The 19,997-nt window shown below is 40.7% G+C and overlaps 1 protein-coding gene across 9 annotated transcripts in view; it reads left to right on the top strand.

The window, feature by feature from the left end:
* Positions 1-19,997, top strand: part of LOC110827684 (uncharacterized) — a 44,121-nt gene that overhangs the window by 1,870 nt on the left and 22,254 nt on the right. For 2 of the 9 annotated variants that reach the window (XM_087351915.1, XM_087351922.1), the window contains exons 2-3: positions 6,019-6,058; positions 17,889-18,563. In XM_087351915.1, the coding sequence (XP_087208041.1) occupies positions 6,019-6,058; positions 17,889-18,563 (715 nt within the window). Of the gene's footprint in view, positions 1-6,018; positions 6,059-15,000; positions 15,120-15,227; positions 15,251-17,888; positions 18,564-19,997 lie in introns of those variants that run through there. The other 7 variants (XM_087351916.1, XM_087351921.1, XM_087351919.1 and 4 more) reach the window with 6 other exon arrangements.

Below are 19,997 nucleotides of genomic sequence, written 5' to 3'. Positions count from 1 at the left end.
CTTTGAATATTAACTGAGGAGAATATTTGGTCCTATGATAGCGGAAGAAACAGAAACATAGGAGAAATTATGATACTTATACATAATGAGGAGCTTCATAATTAGAATAGGATGAACACGGTGGGGCATGTTGAAGATGAGAAATGCATGTAATATTTCTTAAGAAGTCGAGCTGTTAAAGAAGGACTTTAGCCACTACATTAAAATAAATTATGATGGATCTTTTAAATTTGTTATAAATGATCCCTCGTAAAATAAACTGGTATAAGATGACATATTATGCTTATATTTACAGTCTGTATTTGAAATATTTCTGGAGATGGCATATATTTTAATAATGTATCATAAACGTAATACGTAAATTAGATAAATATAAATGACATATCAGTACGGTAATAAAATTCTGTCGAAAGAAGTGGCTAAGACTTTAGGAAAGAATACCTGAAATCGAAATTGAACAGTGCTGTTAAGTAAACAAGGAATCGATCTATAAACAGCACAGGTGTTACGTTTGACTGATAAGAGCTAACATGAAATAAGTCCGATAACTTTTAATTTAGATCACCGACATAAAATTTCATCAAAATACGTGTAGAGGACAAAGAGATAAACAAACAGATGGGCAGACAGATATCTCCCATTCATTTCAGTCGCTTCATGCAGATCAATCAGGTCAGTGTAGCAACTTCAGTTTCGATTGGATTAGGGCAGTCCTGACTAAGAAGTCTTGTGGACATTGTCTGCATATCTTAAAACAGGCTACGACAACCTCTCCCTGAAATCCTTGCTGATGTCATCGTCATTATCAACACTGGCACAGGAATAACCCAAGGCATCGAGATCGCTAGAAGCAAGTAGACGAGCCTTTACCAGTGAACACGTGTGAGAACATCGCCTGACGTATTATTTATTGAACTTAAATGTGTTATTTCGGCCGTTCTGGTTATCATCTCTCGCGAAAGTGGTATGTGATATCGCGTGCCGTGCCACGTCCAGCGTAGCGTGCAGCACATTTGCAAAGTGTGCCTACAGATTCCAAAGTTTGCGTTGTCTCGAGCCGTTCCTTGCAGATAAATTAGCCTGCTGCACACAGAAATCGGTATCTGCTGCGCTGAAACAGTGTGTTCTGTCGCGTTACCAGAATAAAGGTCAAAATCATGATATAAGAAGATAGGAAGTGTGTGCGTAGCGTGACAATTCTCCCCCAGTTAGGCATTTCCACCTATTCCCTTCCGCCTTAGAAAAGCACGTAGATCTTCATGTTGTGATGGTCATTGTCCGATTTTAACCAAAATTGGAATTTGACGATACATTTTTGTGAAATCTGCCAATGGAAAATTTTGCGAGACCCCGGTTAGCCGTTCTCGAGTTGTTATTTACAGGCAGACGGATGGATAGAAGCTAATAGGTACATTTTTCGAATTCTAGTTGTGAATATGCCTAAAAATAGCTAACAAACCCTTTGAAACTGCAACAAAGTTCAGACATATGTACAAGCATACTGAAGCTAATATAATGATGAAGTTAAGAGGAGTTAGATGGAGTATCCCTACTCTTCTGTTAACATTATTTTACGTTCATCTTCTATTTAAATACCTGAAATTTCATAGACTGAGGTTGTGTGAGAACAAGATGCCTAGAAGAATGTCTGGTCGTAAGAAAGCTCAATGAGCGAAAAATGATGGAGGTTAAAATGATTGACTTCTTAAATTGTTCTCATCTACATATATTTTTATCAGGGTATGTATTTAGGGTCTGCTAATTTCAGGCTGATGAGGATAATATAAATAATGGAGTTCACATTTGGACAAGTCATGTTTTTGGTATAATGGAAGTCAATGAAATAAAGAACTGAAAGCTCAGAGTACATGCTTCAGAGGTACCAATGGGCCAAAATGCTCAAAGTGTATTCCAAGTCTTATGACAGACTGAAATTCTTTGAAAACAAACACAGAAATGTATATGTAACATTTGAGGTTTTCACAATAATGTGAATATTGATTATTGATAATCTTCTGGGTTGTTGTGCAATGCAGTATTTTGGTTGATATCAGTGTTTCAGAGGAACACACTGCCTCCATTATCATGGATGATGGAGGCACACAGCAAACATACTATGTGGTGTAACATCGGATATCAATAGAAATGTGTCATCGGCACTAGTGGTTTGAAGATTTCAGGAGCTTGTTCTGGATGAAAAACCTATACACAACTTTATTATATTTTAAATGTGCTTTCTGTAATAGTTAAAACTATTTAAGATTTGAGGTTTTCACAGCGATGAGTATGAAGATTTCTGTCTTCTGGGTTGTTACGCTGTGTAGTCTGGTCGATGTTTACCAACGTTTCAGAGGTCATACTGCCTCCGTCATCAGGAAGTATGGCCTCAGAAACGTTGGTTAACATCGACCATACTACACAGCGCAACAACCCAGAAGACAGAAATCTTCATACTAAGAATCGCCCTGATGATGGAGGCAGTATGACCTCTGAAACGTTGGCAAACATCGACCAGACTACACAGCGCAACAACCCAGAAGACAGAAATCTTCATACTCATCGCCCTGATGATGGAGGCAGTATGACCTCTGAAACGTTGGCTAACATCGACCATACTACACAGCGCAACAACCCAGAAGACAGAAATCTTCATACTCATCGCCCTGATGATGGAGGAAGTATGACCTCTGAAACGTTGGTAAACATCGACCATACTACACAGCGCAATAACCCAGAAGACAGAAATCTTCATACTCATCGCCCTGATGATGGAGGCAGTATGACCTCTGAAACGTTGGTAAACATCGACCATACTACACAGCGCAACAACCCAGAAGACAGAAATCTTCATACTCATCGCCTTGATGATGGAGGCAGTATGACCTCTGATAGGTTGGTAAACATCGACCATACTACACAGCGCAACAACCCAGAAGACAGAAATCTTCATACTCATCGCCTTGATGATGGAGGCAGTATGACCTCTGATAGGTTGGTAAACATCGACCAGACTACACAGCGCAACAACCCAGAAGACAGAAATCTTCATACTAAGAATCGCCCTGATGATGGAGGCAATATGACCTCTGAAACGTTGGCAAACATCGACCAGACTACACAGCGCAACAACCCAGAAGACAGAAATCTTCATACTAAGAATCGCCCTGATGATGGAGGCAGTATGACCTCTGAAACGTTGGCAAACATCGACCAGACTACACAGCGCAACAACCCAGAAGACAGAAATCTTCATACTAAGAATCGCCCTGATGATGGAGGCAGTATGACCTCTGAAACGTTGGTTAACATCGACCAGACTACACAGCGCAACAACCCAGAAGACAGAAATCTTCATACTAAGAATCGCCCTGATGATGGAGGCAGTATGACCTCTGAAACGTTGGTTAACATCGACCAGACTACACAGCGCAACAACCCAGAAGACAGAAATCTTCATACTAAGAATCGCCCTGATGATGGAGGCAGTATGACCTCTGAAACGTTGGCTAACATCGACCAGACTACACAGCGCAACAACCCAGAAGACAGAAATCTTCATACTAAGAATCGCCCTGGTGATGGAGGCAGTATGACCTCTGAAACGTTGGTAAACATCGACCAGACTACACAGCGCAACAACCCAGAAGACAGAAATCTTCATACTAAGAATCGCCCTGATGATGGAGGCAGTATGACCTCTGAAACGTTGGTTAACATCGACCAGACTACACGGCGCAACAACCCAGAAGACAGAAATATTCATACTCATCGCCCTGATGACGGAGGCAGTATGACCTCTGAAACGTTGGCTAACATCGACCAGACTACACAGCGCAACAACCCAGAAGACAGAAATCTTCATACTAAGAATCGCCCTGATGATGGAGGCAGTATGACCTCTGAAACGTTGGTTAACATCGACCAGACTACACAGCGCAACAACCCAGAAGACAGAAATATTCATACTCATCGCCCTGATGACGGAGGCAGTATGACCTCTGAAACGTTGGCTAACATCGACCAGACTACATAGCGCAACAACCCAGAAGACAGAAATCTTCATACTAAGAATCGCCCTGATGACGGAGGCAGTATGACCTCTGAAACGTTGGTTAACATCGACCAGACTACACAGCCCAACAACCCAGAAGACAGAAATCTTCATACTCATCGCCCTGATGACGGAGGCAGTATGACCTCTGAAACGTTGGTTAACATCGACCAGACTACACAGCGCAACAAACCAGAAGACAGAAATCTTCATACTCATCGCCCTGATGACGGAGGCAGTATGACCTCTGAAACGTTGGTAAACATCGACCAGACTACACAGCGCAACAACCCAGAAGACAGAAATCTTCAATTTAAAACTACTATTTTAGATTAAACGTTGTGTGATGACAATGATTTAATTATCCGTTTTGCTTCTTACTTGGCCTCCTCCGTACAAATCTTTGGTACAAAAATATAGCCTAGAAGTTGTCATGTTAAGTTCTGGAACAGGCTATGGGGGAGGGGGTTATATCTGGGGGACTGCATTAGACTTCGCGTGTGGAGTGACGAAGAGAGAGGACTACAAAGGTAGCTCATTCACCTAACAGCTTTGCTCTGATGAGAGTGGGTCACGCTCTCAAATTCGCCTGTGGCATGTGTTGACAAGGAAAGATGGCTTTCTTATAGAGAAGTATTTCTTGAGCGTGACATTTTCATGAATCTTGCAACAGCAACAGACAGTTTGAAAAATAAAACAAAACAGAAGGTCGGCAGTGAGACAAAGTTTTGATTACGTAGTCTGTTACAAGTTTACCAACGTTTCAGAGGCCCGTGCTGCCTCCATCATCAGGGCGATGGTGGAGGCATATGGACCTCTGAAACGTAGATGCACATCTACCAGACTACACGGCGCAACAACCCAGAAGACAGCAATCTTAAGGCGACGTATTTTTCTTTGAGTCACACGAGACCAGCTTTTACTGAAGGCACATTGTAACACACGTTTATTACCGGATAATATTTGCGTGCCACAATAATTTTTTATCGAAATCAATTTCTCTATTCACCGATTCGTTCCATGTTTTGTTATTTCCACTTTCTAATGCCGGAACTTGCATGTTGTATGTAGCGTGTAGCCTCTATTCAAGAGAAAAATCGATTCCTTAAAGAATGGCTGTTGTACCCATTATCCTCTGACGACAGGTGAAAGAATGAACTTGTACTCAGTGCATGGTTTGTTGATTCTCCGGAAGTAACAGCAGCGTTTTGTTATGCCCTGCTTTTTATTAATTTAATGGTACTTTCTCAACTGCAGAAGTTGCTAAAGGAGGAGAATGGGGCGATCGGCAGATGTGAAAGGATACTGAGAGAGGATATTTCCATTCTGTCCTTGCTCTACGATGAACGTAACTATTCGTAATAACAGAGATTGTCGGTGTATGATAAATAACTGACGGACGACAATGGGTTTTCCTCCAGTTTGGGGGTTAGGCGGGGGCTAACCTTCCACGTAAAATCTAGTATACTACAGAATCTTACACATGGCCTGAGACTTCGATGGTTTGACCACCTGAGCAACTATTATTTTCTCAAGGAGGCATATGCTCCATGCAGTTCGTAGTTACAGGATGTGGGCAAGATTCATTTGGCTGAGATAGGGTCCAGTAGTGTGCTCGTGTTAACAAGGTTGCTGGACAACTATTAGCTTCTCAAGAAGGACTATGCTCCGTGTAGTCCGATGATGTGCAGTTTATTCAGTTTATGTTGTACTTTGCAGCAGTGGTAGCGCACAGCGCAAACGTTACAAAAATTAATTCCCTAAGAAAATTACTTAGGCGTACTAATAACACTGGTCAACAATGTTTCGGTAACATAGATGAAAATATGTGTTTCATATTGTATTTTTGCGCTAAATTCAAATATGACCTTGAAAATTTTCCATCACGTACCATTTTTGTGTTATTTTATCTTAACGTCTACCAAATGAGTGAATTTCTTGATTCCATAGGGATATTTTCTTTGCAGGTTGGCTACACTGGCAGTCTCCCATAACCTCAGTTTAAGTGTGAGTTTTGACGTTTAATCACATGCTATTGTAATGACATTAATGGCCTTATGAAAGAAATAGGAGTCATTTATGATCCAAAAGAATGGCGACTATTTATAGATTCGTCAAAGTTCAGCTTGAAGGCCGTGCTGTTACACAGTGGGAATGAAAAAGCTTCAGTTCTAGTAGCTCATTCTGTAGGCCTAAAAGAATCCTATGAAAATATTGAAAGAATCATCAAAAGTTGGAAGTACGAGGAACACAAGTGGCGGCTATGCCCTGATTTTAAAGTCATAGAGTTGTTACTCGGTCTCCAAGGGGATTCAATAAATACTGCTGTTTCCTCTGAATGTGGGACAGTAGAGCAACAGATAGGCGCTATGTTACGAAAAACTGGCCGGGAAGAAATGAATTAATTCCGGGAAAAAGTAAAGTCAAGTTCAAGCCTTTGGTTGACTCACAAAACCTTCTCTTACCACCACTTCATATTAAACTAGGACTTATCAAAAAGTTTGTTAAAGGAATGGATAAGGAAGGAGAAGGATTTAAATATCTGAGGGGAATTTTTCCGAATCTTAGTGATGACAAGTTGAAAGAAGGAATTTTTGTTCTGCCCTCAGATCAGAAAACTGTTGGATGATGGAAATTTTGAAGCCAGACTTTCTACTAAAGAACTCGCAGCGTGGAAATCTTTTGTATCTGTGGTGGAAGGTTTCCTTAAAAAGCGAAAGGAAGAAAACCACCAGCAGATTTGTAAATAAACCCATAAAAATAACATTAGTAGTAGGCTAAACTTTGTACTGTATACGGAAACGAGAAAAAGTAAAAGTTATCGTATCAAAAAATCTTACGTGTTAGGTGTTTTTCAAGGTCATATTTGAAATGAGCGTCCCAAAATTAGTAAAGGATACTGAAAATTGTCCATGTGAAAACGGTGGAAAATTGTAATAAGTAAGAGTAAAGCACTTTTTAAATCGCCATACAAATTGAATTTCCTTCAAACTTTACACACTCACAGTGGTTTGTTACTTTTCCTTCATTCCATTTACTTTATTGTTACACACAGACGACTCTGCGTGTGCAAATTATCTGTCCATTGTGCACCAAATATGACTCACGCGTTACAATGGGTTTTTCTACCTTAATACTACGTGAAGTGTTTCATGGGAATCTGGCCTCTAGGTGATAGGGCACCCAATTAATCATAGTCTATAGTTAGTATTTGCGAATGTGGGGCAGACAGCGCCTTGCACCATCAGGGGTCAACTGTGCTGCCTCGTTAACTAAGCGAATTTTACACGATTTTATCCGAATATGGCCACTTGCATATTAGGCCTAATTAAATCATGTAACTGCTTGGACTGTGGGGCACGAAATGTTAAAGATTATTTCTTATAAATATGTTGCCTAGACCACGGCCTTGTGTTGGGCAAGGCCGTGGTCTAGGCAACACGGAGTTTTCCTCCGTGGCATCCCAACAATTACTCCATTCACACACAGAAGAAGGCAATGGCAAACCACTTCTGGATCATCTGCCAAGAACGTATATGAACAGGTCCCAGTCCGAGAAGAGGATGGAAGGATCCTGTTCATATGGACCTGTCGTCAGACAGAACACTAAATAATAATAATATAATAAATATGTAATCCACAAACGCGTTTTATTCACGTCCTAGGCTCTTCAGTCGTGTGTCATTGTTATGAAATACTAGTGAAATATTAACTCAAATTTCAATCAAAACTCTTCGCTATGATAGAGTTTAGAATCTTGTTCACTGATGGACGAAATTTACTGAAAATCAAAGCGATCGCGCAAAAAATAAGGCAAGTTAAACTACTGTGCGATTATTTAGAGAAAGAAACTTATGCTAGCATTGTTGAATTAAGGCCTTCCTACCTTAGTTAATGTCTAGATAGTCTCTAAATAGTACAAAGTAAGTTATGAAAACGAGATATGAGTGTCGAACAGGGAGTTCACAACAATTATAAGACTCTGATTTGAGTCAATGTGCCATTAGAGTCTCGTGAAAGGATTTTAACTTTGATTAATGTGTCACTTAATTCACCAGGCAAATTTAAAAAATTTGGAAGGACACATGGTGGAAAAAATCTGAACAACTTCAGAACTAATAACCATATGTACGCGAGAGATAGCTTTGCCCTTAACCAACCTTTCTCGCTGCTTAGAACAATATGAATAGACCCACTGAATAAACAAAGACAATGCTGACGAAGAGTGTATTGTCATATAAGAAGACCTAAGTGTAGATTGAAGGATGAAATTAAAAGGAAACGTAACGAAATATACAATAAAAATGAGACATGGATTAACCTGACTTAAGTTATGGGCTCTTGTGATGGCAGTAATGAACCTTCTGGTTCCCATAACACAGTATTGGACCATCCCGTGGATACTTATCAACTGCTAAAGCGACGTTCTGTTCCATGGCGAAGGCGCGTCTAACTTTTAACACAGAACAGAGTGTGCTTCGTATTTTCGGAGCGGTCCTAGTGACTGATCAAGAAGAACAGTTTGACTGCATTAACTTATAGATTAGTAAACTGGGCTAGTGTTGACGCAGAACATGAGGACGTGTGTTTTCCTATCTTTTAAGTACATCGATCCCAACTGGGAGTCCCATGTCAAGCTGTAAAGCTGTGAAGGTGGAAGATGTACAACGGTTTACCACTGCATTGTGTTTTATGGATCCCAGCCAGGTTTCAGTGTTTCACTCTCAATTGCCGGTATGCTTATTTATAGTTAGTTTACATAAAGGTGAAAAAAGGAACATAGCGAAAATCATAAACTATTCGAAGCTTTTACGTAACTGCGAATAAACAAACATGAAAAGTTAAATGATGTTTATGTATTTGGGTCGTAACATTTAATTCCTTTATTTACACGAAACGTAAGTCGGAACCGAATTGTTCTGATGACTTATCTAACTAACTAACTAGATGGCTTACCGAACCCGGTTCATCACCGAATTAACCAAAGCCCACCACCGGACCCTGTCCAATCTCCTTCAACTCCTATCTTCCATAGATCCCGCCTGAGATTATCAACACTTTCAAAGGATTTATTAGCCACCCTAAGATAATTTTGCCCGCCTGTCTGCTGACGACGAGATACTAACATGTACTTAGTTTTTTCTGAATGTTAATGGTGAATAAGAATGAAATTAGATCGAAAGTCGAGACATTTTTAATGTACTATACAAACATTTCCCTAGGTAAAACGAGGAGGAAAGCTAAAGCATCGGCAGATCAACAACAACTGACCTTCGTCATACCCGTGACCTGAATACGAAGCAGGATTGCTTATGATGATAATATAAGGGTTGGTGGAGAGAGTCGCATTGACAGAATACTTGTCGGTAGTTGATCTGACGTCGAATTTTAATTGTTTGTAAACCACTACTCCTATTTTGTACTGATTAAATATCTTCATGCCTTTGTTTCTGTTTTATTATAGAGTTTGAGATGTCTTTAACACACATTTTAGTATTATCCTTTGTACGTACAGGTTTCACAAATGGTCGTCTGGTTTACAGACTGAAGTTCTGTATGCGTTTCTCGCCTTTCGTATTTGTTCTGTCCATATCACATTCCATGATTTCATCGCCCCAATAGTATTTATAGCCCATGAATGGTGTGCACATTGCAAAGCTGATCGTTAGTGAATGAGATTTTCTCATTCCATTGGTGAACTTACTGTCTTACGTCCAAATATCTCCTTGTTATTTAGAAACCGTTAGGAACGCGAAGTTTTACTAGAGGCTAGTAGACAGGTGGGGCTAGAAGTAAATTCAGAAAAAACTAAGTACATGTTAGTATCTCGTCATCAGAAGACAGATGGGCAAAATTATCTTAGGGTAGCTAATAAGTCCTTTGAAAGGGTTACAAAGTTCAAATATCAGGGAAGAACAATAACAAATCAAAATGACACTCATGAGGAAGTTAGGAGGAGATTAAATTCTGGAAATGCTTGTTACTTCTCAGTTCAAAATATTTTGTCTTCCCGTCTGATTTCTAAGAACCTTAAAATTAAAGTATACAAAACAATAATCTTGCCTGTTGTTTTGTATGGGTGCGAAACATGGTCTCTCACTCAGAGGGAGGAACACAGATTGCAGGTGTTGAGGAGGATATTTGGGCCTAAGAGGGAAGACGATGGGGCGTGGAGAAAATTGCATAATGATGAGCTTAAAAATCTGTACTGCTCCCCCAGTATTGTCAGGGTGATTAAGTCGAGAAGAATGAGATGGGCTGGGCATGTAGCGCCCATGGATGTGACAAGAGGTGTGCACCGGGTATTGGTTGGGAAGCCTAGGGGGAGACCGCTGGGGAGACCTAGACGTAGATGGGAGGATAATCTCAGGCGGGATCTATGGGAGATAGGAGTTGAAGGAGATTGGATTTTGTTAGCTCAGGACAGGGTCCGGTGGAGGGCGTTTGTTAATTCGGTGATGAACCTTCGGATTCTGTAAGCCATCTAGTTAGTTAGTTAGTTAGTTACGAAGCCGGCACATTTTTCCTTCAGATCTCCTTTATTTAATCTTCATTTGCTTCTTTTCCATTCTCTAAAGTTGCAGGATGTCTTATAGATTGTCTAGCAGAATACCCTTAGTATCACCATTATCTGTGTCTTCTTCCGTGTTCGTATGTTCTGCGCGGTGATTTTAGTGAGGTTAAAGGCTAACTAACTAACTAGATGGCTTACCGAACCCGAAGGTTCATCACCGAATTAACCAAAGCCCTCCACCGGACCCTGTCCTGGGCCAACAAAATCCAGTTTCCTTCAACTCCTATCTCCCATAGATCCCGCCTGAGATTATCCTCCCATCTACGTCTAGGTCTCCCCAGCGGTCTCTTCCCTTCAGGTTTCCCAACCAGTACCCGGTGCACACCTCTTGTCCCATCCATGCGCGCTACATGTCCCGCCCATCTCACTCTTCTCGACTTAATCACCCTCACAATACTGGGGGAGCAGTACAGATTTTTAAGCTCGTCATTGTGCAGTTTTCTCCACGCCCCATCGTCTTCCCTCTTAGGCCCAAATATCCTCCTCAACACCCGATTCTCAAACACCTGCAATCTGTGTTCCTCCCTCTGAGTGAGAGACCATGTTTCGCACCCATACAAAACAACAGGCAAGATTATTGTTTTGTATACTTTAATTTTCAGGTTCTTAGAAATCAGACGGGAAGACAAAATATTTTGGACTGAGAAGTAGCAAGCATTTCCGGAATTTAGTCTCCTCCTAACTTCCTCACAAGTATCATTTTGATTTGTTACTGTTGTTCCCAAATACTTGAACTTTGTAACCCTTTCAAAGGATTTATTAGCTACCCTAAGATAATTTTGCCCGCCTGTCTTCTGATGACGAGATACTAACATGTACTTAGTTTTTTCTGAATTTACTTCCAGCCCCACTTGTCTACCAGCCTCTAGTAAAACTTCTGCGTTCCTCTTTATTGTATTTATATCGTCCCCCAATAAATTAACATCATCAGCATATGCCAATAGCTGATGTGTCCCGTTCAATTGCAAACCCTCCTGCCTACCTTGGACCTTCCTGATGGCGTATTCTAGCGCAAAGTTAAAGAGCAAGGGAGACAAAGCATCTCCTTGTTTTAGACCGTTCTTGATGAGGAATGTCTCAGATACATATTTACCTACTCGAATTTTGCTGCAGGTTTCATTTAAGCACATTTTTATTAGACCCACTAGCTTCTTTGGTATACCAAATTCAATAAGAATATTATATAGCACTTCTCTCTTCACAGAGTCATAGGCTTTTTTGATACCTTCGAGAAGGGAGGTTAAAGGCTGGTAAAGTTTAAACCTAATTTCACCTATATATGAATAAGAGATCTGAAGATGCATGTAGTTGTACCTCAATGTCTTTTGTGAATATGAAGCGACATTTTGTTAATACTGTTTTAAAGTAATTCGATATAAAAGTAACGCCTGTTGTGTCGTAACATTCCCTGCGCATTGCGTGACGTAAATCTCTTTTTAACTTAATAATCGCTATCACAACGAGATGAAGTTTTCTAGTGGCGTGCACCATGAAGGTAATGAATAAAGTCTTGTGCATGTTATTTTGCTCCGAGCTGTACCTGCCGGCAACACGTTTCAAGTAGAACGTAAGCAGTCAAATGTTGCACGCAAATTCTAACAGCTAAGTTTGTATTTAACTCACTTTAGCATGACAACACGTTAATCAAGCAGCATTGGCACAAGAAACAGAGACGAACTTCCTGTTGTTGCACTGGTGAATTTGGAAGCGTTGTTACAAACTTGCGAACAGTGTTTAAATTACTGAATCATCTTAAACATCTGAAATAAACCAAAGAGGAAATAAATAGGCCATACTGTCTCCATCACTGAGGCCACTCATCGTCCTGAAGATGGAGGCAGTAAACACCTCCAAACAGTAGGTCGATTTCCACGAGACTAATGGGCCTAACATCCCATAAGACTATCTTCCTACTCGTGAGAACCTAAAATCTCGTCTTTTATCTTCAGATTGCAACAAAACTCCCATCTGCACAAGAATTGTGTGATATTAATAATTTATGTTGTGCGCAAATTAATTGATGGAACGTGAGTTACATTTAGAACGCTCAACAGCTGCGCGCATTCAGAAAATGAACAGGATATTTAATCAGCTGTGTATTCCTGTTCCCAAACTGTTTAATCAAGCCTTGTAAACATCCTCCACTCACCTGACAGTTGTATTATTAAAACGACGTTTCAGTAACCTTTATGTCGGGTGGGTTCTTAAGTTCCTATTGTTTCCGGGATGAACCTTTATTAAGATACAGTTTGAAGAACGTTTTATAGAGGAACCAATGCAAATATTCTATATTGTGGAAATTAAAATTACCAAAGAACACGGTCAATGAAAGGAAAATAACTGGAATGCGCTCATGTTTACGTCGAGCAAAGGATGAGGGAATGTTTTATCACTAAACGACTAGCAAACTGAGAAAATCCAAAGCCAGTCGCGATTATTAGCTAATCTGTCGGACAAAATAGATCGTCTGTAGAATTTTTTTTGCTGTGAGTATGATTAACAATAAAAAATATAAATTTCATTTTGCGCTCTTCTGATGCATAACCAGTATTCTATTTGTTTATTGATATAATAAAGGGGTTCTAGCACAAATTAAAACCATTAATAAATTAACGAAATTTTGTGAAAGCACATTTTCTGATAATATTGTCACCCGCTTCTGATGATAGCCTTCCACGTTCACTACTGCCAATAGCAAATGCTTTCGCGAAAAATTATGCGTCATTGGTAATTACGCAAGTCAATAGTTAAAAGAACAAAACAAAACACTGCCGTCACTGGTTTGGCATCTGTTATTTCTGCACTTGCACAACAGACCTTTCGCGTGGTGCCGCATTGCGTATCCCAAGCGCGGTGTGTGTACTCACAGACTAGCTCCGTGGTCGTACCGAAATGTGACCTACCCCCGGGTCAGTGGTAACAGCAGTTGTAATTCACTGGAGCATGTGCACTGTATTCTCGAAATTCATCCTTTGCGATTATGCATACCTCGTTAGTCCTGGTTTCCATTTATCACAGATACATTTTACAAGGAATCAGAAATTGTTTTCTTTGTAAGCTTACATTCACAATTTTGGAAAAGATTTTAAGAAGTTTCGACCTACATTTATCGAGATGTAGGTTTTATTATCGATATCCTATGACCAAAATATCTGTACATTTAGCCACATATAATATTGCTGTGGCTGAAGGAGTAGAAATTAAAATTTGTAATGGCGAAGAATTGGCATGAACAAGCGTTGCTTCGTTCCGATAATGTTTCACATATCTGTAGATTGATATTAACGGGACATGTAGACACAAAGACAGTGATCTTATATAAAAGATTCCTTTCTTGCCGTAGTGTAAAAGTTTAGGAACGGGTAATACTGCAGTCAATCGTTTATGAATAGCGCTTCTCCGTCGAGGCAAGGTCACGCCGGCGTTTTAAAAGTAGCACACTACGGCCCCGCCCGTATTCCTTCACGCAAATAACGCCAAGTTCAAGGATCACACAGCTCTTCAGAGTGATCAACTCTGTGCCTTCTGAATCCAGATTTACGATTATTACCTACCAGTCGCATTGCTGGACAGGATATCTATTCAGCAGCACTCCATTTGGAAGACCGACAGGATGGGTAAATATTTAAACAAACCTTCGGAAAACGGTTCATGATGATGCGAAATGGATTTCAAAAATAAGCTTTCAGATTAAATTAAAAATAAACTGCACTGCAGTACTTAGGTATCTGCAAACAATTAAATACAACAGGAAACTTACTCCAATCAACTGGAAATGCAGTGACTTCTATCCATTTCGTACATGGACTAAATGTGTAGTGGAAAAATACTAAGGACTCGAGTTAGTTATTTCCTCGTAATAATAAACTAAGGGCCTATATTTTTAAGGGGCAGGGGCTCAAGTTTAGACCATCCCGCCTTTGTTCGATATCACTAACTTTGAAAGGATTGCGAAGGGAGGCGCCTAGAACTCGAAAAAGCACCAGGGCCTGGCTAGACTACAGCCCTTACAGCAAGCTAATCTTATTAGGTAAAAGTCACTACATCATATACGAGCAGCCGGGATAGCTCAGTCAGTATAGTGACTAGAAACGGGGTTCGATCCCCGACGGGGGCAGAAGATTTTTCCTCTAGCTTTTGCGTCCAGACCGGCTCTGGGGCCCACCCAGCCTCCTCTACAATGGGTACCGGCCGGGGCGTGATGCTGACCACTCACCCCCATCTAGTGCCGAGGTCAAGGAAGGGAGGAGCTATACCTCCTCTCACCCCAAGCGCCTACATGGCGCACAGCGGGACAAAATTTACTTTACTTTTACATCATATACGAGCAGTTGTGTGACGTCGCAATATAGAACAGCATTTTGTATCTTTACAGACAGACAGACAGACACACGAGTATTCCAGTATCTGTATCGGCTGGCCACCAGCGGAAGGCTAATCATGGTGGTGTCGAGGACGGCTAACGTTCACCAGTCACCCGCGTCCATCAAAGAGGTGCAGAAAAAGAACTTAGGCATAACTCAGAAACAGCATATAGCAATTTGGATAATATGTAGAAATCAACGGCTGTCTACATGGTATATGTTCTGCACATGTCCCGTGAGGATTTCCAATGAAATTAATATGTAAGCTTAAGGAAATGCTGTTCATCTATGAAACGTCCCTATATTACGCTTCATGGGAAGTAATTCTCGAACCGGTGAACATTATGATAATGCAACTGCTGAAAACAGATCTGCAGGGTCAGGAGTGGCAGCCACAGGCCTTGGCAGTCGTCTGGCACGCGAGCCAATTCCCTCTAACTGAAACACATTTAATGCGATGCCATGGACGTTATATCACTGAGTGTTACTCCCCCGATCAGCGATAAATAGTTCGTCTCTAATTCTGACATTTCTTAGATTGCCCTGTCACGAAAACAGAAGATTGTAGGTAAATAAATTCTGCCGAAGTTGATTCGTCACATGTCTTTCGGAATTTCCTTCCTGGCTTACTTTTTAATTATTTCCTCTGTATGTCTCTTTGCTTCAACATTTATTTTCTTAAATTTGCCAATGTTCCGTAAACACTATTTCTGGGAATTGTCTCTTACAGATCAGTTAATCGCCATGTTCAGACACGCACGCAAATGAGCTCAGTCTACCGCATTCCAATTATAGCCATTATAATACTTCTTCAAAGAAACAACGTGGACAACATTACAGTTTACAGCTGGCGATATGTTCTAGTTTAAGAGTCATGACTTACAAGAGCTGCTGAGTAGTAAGAGTGAGGTGTCAATGGCCTTACGTGTTTCCATGGCAACGTAACTGCAGATAAATTATAACTCCATCGCGAACACACAGTCTCAATTTTTTTTTTGGCTGGCTATTCCGCACGTCACGAATCTTGTATTAGCACCACAAAATTTCAGACCAATTAGAATTTTGAATACGCAGACGCATATTTACATTCGCGTGTTTATTATTATTATTATTATTTATTTTGACTGCAAATGGGTTTTTACCCGGTGGCAGTGGTCCTACAATAAGACACAAAACAATAAGACACAAAAAACATAAGACACAACAAAAACAATAAGACACAAAAAACATAAGACACAACAAAAACAATAAGACACAACAGAACAATGAGATACAACAAAACAATGAGCCAGAACAAAACAATAAGACACAAAAAACATAAGACACAACAAATACAATAAGACAAAACAGAACAATGAGATACAACAAAAACAATAAGACACAACAAAACAATGTGCCAGAAGACACAAAAAACAATAAGACACAACAAAACAACACACCACACTCAAAATAACCCAGATTTTTGAAATTAACAAACTGAACACAGAGCACAACAGTAATTCTTATTGACATTGCTACGCAGGCAGTATTTTACTCCTTCCGTGGGTCTATTCCACATCAGTAGTAATTTCAAGTTATTGAATCTTTTAGATAAGCATTCCTCGTCGCCTCTGCTATCACAAAGTAAGAAGAAACGCGATCAAATGTGCGTGCTTCGAGAGGGATTCGAATCTTTAGCTCCGGCTTGAGAGTAGGCCTCTGCAACTTGGTGTTATTTTCATTCAGTTACATTACGATTGTGTGAACACATCTCATTTGTATGTTCAAGCCGCTATCACCCCGAATACAATTGTAAATATGTTGGCCACATGTACGTTGCTAGGCCTATTATTGCCACGAATGAAATCGGACGTCAATAAACACCAACGCCATGTGTGTACTCGATGTTTATTTCAAGAGCCAGGCCTTTTAATAGAGTGCTCGGTTGGACTCTGTCCATGTTACTATTTATGTCAAAAAAGTCAGTTCTCAGAAGAGGGAGCGATACTTCGTTAGGAAGATAAAACTTTGAAGACTGAAACTGTCAATTTAAAAAGGTCAAAATGTGAATTGATCACTGAAATCCACAACTATTCTCCTCTTCCGCGCGGGTTAGATGACATCAGAATAACTACACCGCAGATGAAACAAGCATTCCGAAAGGAAACGGCCCACATTATTTCGAACAACATCGACACATAAATCACTTCCAAAGTAGAGAGAGAAAATATTAAGTAGTTATCAAACTGATAGTTGTTATAAACAAAGCATTAAGATAATAATAGTTTAGAAAAATACTTTTAATACGAATCTATGACATGGTACTTCCCCCACATGCCTTCTATGGTATTGAAACCTGACAGTAAATGGCAAAGACGAATCCATAGCCACAGATTTCAGGTTCTCATGGTGATGACTGTCTTCTGGGACGTTGCGCCTTGTAGTCTCATAGAAATTGACCTACGTTTCAGAGATGCTTACTGCCTCAATGCGATGATAACGATTGTCGACCTGATAATGGAGGCAGTAAATACCTTTAAAAAAACATCGCAATATACAGGCATCTTCTTAATAAAATCTGTTCGGTAGCTGCCGGGGTGAAACGTGCGATTTTATTGTGTTCTTTTTTGAGCGTTTCCTGCATGGTATCCATAAAAGCCGCCGAACGAGCTACGAAAGAACAATTAACATGAAGTTACGTATATTTATGGCACTAATATAGGTGAACTATTATTTGAAACTTCTATTTTTTATGGTTTGTACTGAACTACTCGTATAAGGAAACAGTTATACAGATGTCAGCACAATATTTCTGTCTGAAACAGAGGAAGATGAATGAATGGACGTCTGCATTGAATACATTTTTAAATTCTGGTAAGGTGGGTTACTACTCCTTATAACCTAGTTCATTCAATTACAGTCCAGTGTGCGGTCGATGTCTCAGCTGCCGGCGCTGACAGACCCTGGTCCTCTGCGGGTCACTGTCCATTACCACAACCACCCCGCCCTGGGGTCTATCACTGGCGGAAACCGCGCGTCGACGTCTGGACTGCGACGCTATACAAGAAGCTTCACCGACAATGTATCGTCAGTATCGACGACTCCAGCCGTCGGGGTGGAGGAGGGGCGTGGAATCCGACGCGTGAGGTTCGAGTTACCACCGAAGCCACCGCCACCGTCGGTTCTGCACAGTGGCGCTGCGAGTGGCAAATCGACGCAACAGAAGCAGGTGGCGGGAGTCGAAAGTTGGCTGCGAAGTCGAGCAGGTATATCTTCGTTCTTCAGCGGTCCTTTGCCCCACGAGCGCCAGTTGAATCACGGAGTTGGTGGTGGACAGTTATTGACTGGTCCAAGTCGTGCGGTGGTCGCTACAACGGCGGTCTCTGCCCCGAGAATTCACGACACCGAAAGATACCGAAGGGGCACTCTGCCTCCAGGCGCCTCCAGCCCCGGGACCGACTGCTCCCCGGAGGCGGCCACACTTCTGAAGGCCGCGCGTGATGGGGACGAAACGGCGCTCGGTTTCATTCTGCGGCAGGCTGAGAGTAGCGGCCTGCCGGCCGAAGACCTCAACTGCCAAGACAGCAGCGGGAGGGTGAGTGACTCTAAGTCTTCTGCTTGTACCTGTATCGTTTTCGCATTCTTTGCACACGCTGTATAAACAAGCTGACCACATTTCGATGGCATTTGGTATTGAATGCCTACGCTAAATTTGCAGGACAAAATTTTATTTTGGTTCGCCTCGGTCCAAAGCAAATGCAACTCGTAATTTTTTTAAAAAAATCTTATTTGATAAACATTTCTTGCAACAACAAAAAAATAGTACGTAGCATAAACATAGATCTCATTATGAGAAACATATTTAGATTTTGTATGCCTAAATATTTAACGAAACACAACCGAAAATAATCTCTTATACATATATGTAATGAAGTTGAATTTACAGTAATAGATTTAAATTTGTAATAAATAAACATAAAGATCTGTGAGGAATGCAAAGTCGCAAGAAGGTCATCACCATCATGTAGCTTTCAGGGAGTTAGGCCATTGTTCCGGCTTCACTTTTTCAAAAACCTCTTCAGAGGTCTTCCCAGACTCCTTCTTCTTAAATTTCTTAAAATTTTGGGTAGCCTGCTGCTTCTTGCCATTCTGTCTACATGTTCAAACCATTTTGTTTTATCATTTTCTATTTTTTCTAATACTGGGACTATTTTCAACTCCTCTACAATTTCTGTATTAGTTTTGTCAGTTTCGTTATTAGTCGGAGAATAGTTTCTACTGTCATTAAACACTATAATAACACGCCTTTGGTGGTTTTCTGTTAGCTTGTTCCTTTCCGTGTCTGTGAGACAACGATTTGCTGACTGAAATGAGAATGTGTAAAAAGAGTACCACCTGGAACTCATAAAGCCCACTTTCCTATTGCTCAGACCTCCAGTCCCACAAATCTTGTTTATTCTGTGGCGTTTAGGCAATGCAAGTTTATGTGCACACAGTAAAATGTAATTTAGCTCGTGGGTTAAAATCTTGCTAATATCTTGTGTAGTTTGTCAGATGATCGAATCCTACTCGCATCTACTACTACTACTACTACTACTACTACTACTACTACTACTACTACTACTACTACTAGCAGTGTTGCACGCAGTGTAACTGCGGGGAAATTCGACGAATGCTTCTAGTTTTTGCGTCTGTATTGGCCGAAAGCTTTCCACAGGCGTGATCACTCAATACGAATCATTGGATGTAAACGGGGAAAAACAAATCCCTAAACCAAACATCTTCATCGGGACAATTTTCGGGGTTTTTCCCCCCTTAGCCCGTGTAATCTCATCACCGAAACAAACAACTTTGTTCTTGGCGCCGTGCTTTTATAATACTTGCTTACCCAGCCACAGAAAAAAAGACTTAATAAAACAAAGAAAGCAGATCACTTTATTTGGAATTTAAACCAGTACAGTTTTGGGGGTTACGGCCTTCGTTTCTGTAATCTCCTCTTCGAAGCAGACAACTTTGTTGTTGCTGTTGT

Source organism: Zootermopsis nevadensis, unplaced genomic scaffold, assembly GCF_977971745.1.
Source record: "Zootermopsis nevadensis isolate Lab colony 2312 unplaced genomic scaffold, Znev_1.0 Znev_ptg000020l, whole genome shotgun sequence".
Taxonomy (NCBI): domain Eukaryota; kingdom Metazoa; phylum Arthropoda; class Insecta; order Blattodea; family Termopsidae; genus Zootermopsis; species Zootermopsis nevadensis.
This window is presented reverse-complemented; position numbering and strand designations above follow the sequence as displayed.